The sequence below is a fragment of the Apteryx rowi genome, unplaced genomic scaffold, assembly GCF_003343035.1.
Source record: "Apteryx rowi isolate R43461 unplaced genomic scaffold, aptRow1 scaffold_344, whole genome shotgun sequence".
Lineage (NCBI taxonomy): Eukaryota > Metazoa > Chordata > Aves > Apterygiformes > Apterygidae > Apteryx > Apteryx rowi.
The window spans coordinates 197229-198473 of NW_020449908.1; the positions used below are offsets into that span (position 1 = coordinate 197229).

Genomic DNA, 1245 nt, shown 5'->3' on the forward strand with positions numbered 1-1245 from the left:
GGCGCCCCCGCCCCCCCCGCGGCGTTGCCCGGTGGGGGAGGGGGGAGGGAGTCGCACCCCCACGGGCAGCGTTTTACCTGAAAATGCCTCATTAAAGCAGCCGTACGCTCACATAAAGTACTGCTGCTGCAGCAGCAGCAGACACGTAGCGAAGCGGTAGGGTTTTATCCGTTTTTGTTCAAAGTAACAAGAAGCGTCAGAAACCACAGCACGCTGCCGCAGCGCGTGCGGCTGTGGGCCTCGAGCGGCCCCGCAGAGCCGCCCCGCAGAGCGGCCCCGCAGAGCCGTCGCCTGGCGCACCTGGCAGGGGAAAAGTCACCTGCGGGCCTAGTGGGCTCTTTTTTCTTCTCTCTCAAGAAAATCCGAAAAAAACCTGTCTCTTAGGCAATGCTCAGGACAAACCTGTGGCACCAGTTTGTACTTGGTGAGGACGGGTGGCGGTTGGTGACTCCGCGCTTGGCAGAACCTTTCAGGTGGGCAGGTTTTATGGCAATGAGACGCCAGGCAGGATTTCTCCTCCGTCCTGCCTGCCTAGGAGTGGAGGAAACAGGCAACTGGAAGGTAGAGCTGCTCGAATAAAATGAGAAACAGGGAGCATTAGCTCCACCAGGCCAGGCAGGTTACCTGTTATCTATACACTAACACAGAGAAATGGTGTATTTACTGAAATATAAAGTACAAGTCAGCAATTGGAATAAGTTGCATACTCTAAGCAACATACAAGAAAAAAAAAGTACAACACCAGTGTCAATGAATGAGTGTATAATCTAAAAGCATGTTATCAACTGTTCTTAGTAGTAGTGTGTTAAATATAAAATATAAAGCCTTCCAGAAGGCTTCTATTTTAGCTTACTTGTAGTCTTTATCTAGTGCCCAACTCAGCTTCTAGATAAGCCATGTGTTTTTAGGCACAGGAAAAACAAGCAATACATTCTTTAATGTGATGATTTAATTGGCTACGTAATTAACTTAACACTCATAAAACTAATGGGGGTGGAAAGAAGGAGAAGAAGGGAAGTCCCTGGCAAATGGTTGGTGGGAAAGGTGTGTGGCGTTGCAGAAATTAAGTCAGGAAAGGATGAAGGAAGAGCATTTTAAGGCATGAAAGCCGTGGGCAAATACAGCGTGTGCGGCTGTGTGTGGGAAGGAACCAGCTCAAAACTTAAGCCTGGAACTGTACAGAGCTTCAGAAATCAAGATTTAAAAAAAAAAAAAAAAAAGCATTAAGCAGACGTGGAAGAGGAT

General features: G+C 48.2%; 1 protein-coding gene across 1 annotated transcript in view; it reads right to left on the bottom strand.

Annotated features, from left to right (window-relative positions):
- Positions 1–107, bottom strand: part of ASAH1 (N-acylsphingosine amidohydrolase 1) — an 18470-nt gene extending 18363 nt beyond the window's left edge. The window contains exon 1 of the mRNA XM_026072601.1: positions 78–107. Coding sequence (XP_025928386.1) covers positions 78–92 — 15 coding nt within the window. The 5' untranslated portion in view covers positions 93–107. The remainder of the gene's footprint in view (positions 1–77) is intronic.
- Positions 108–1245: the final 1138 nt, after the last annotated feature.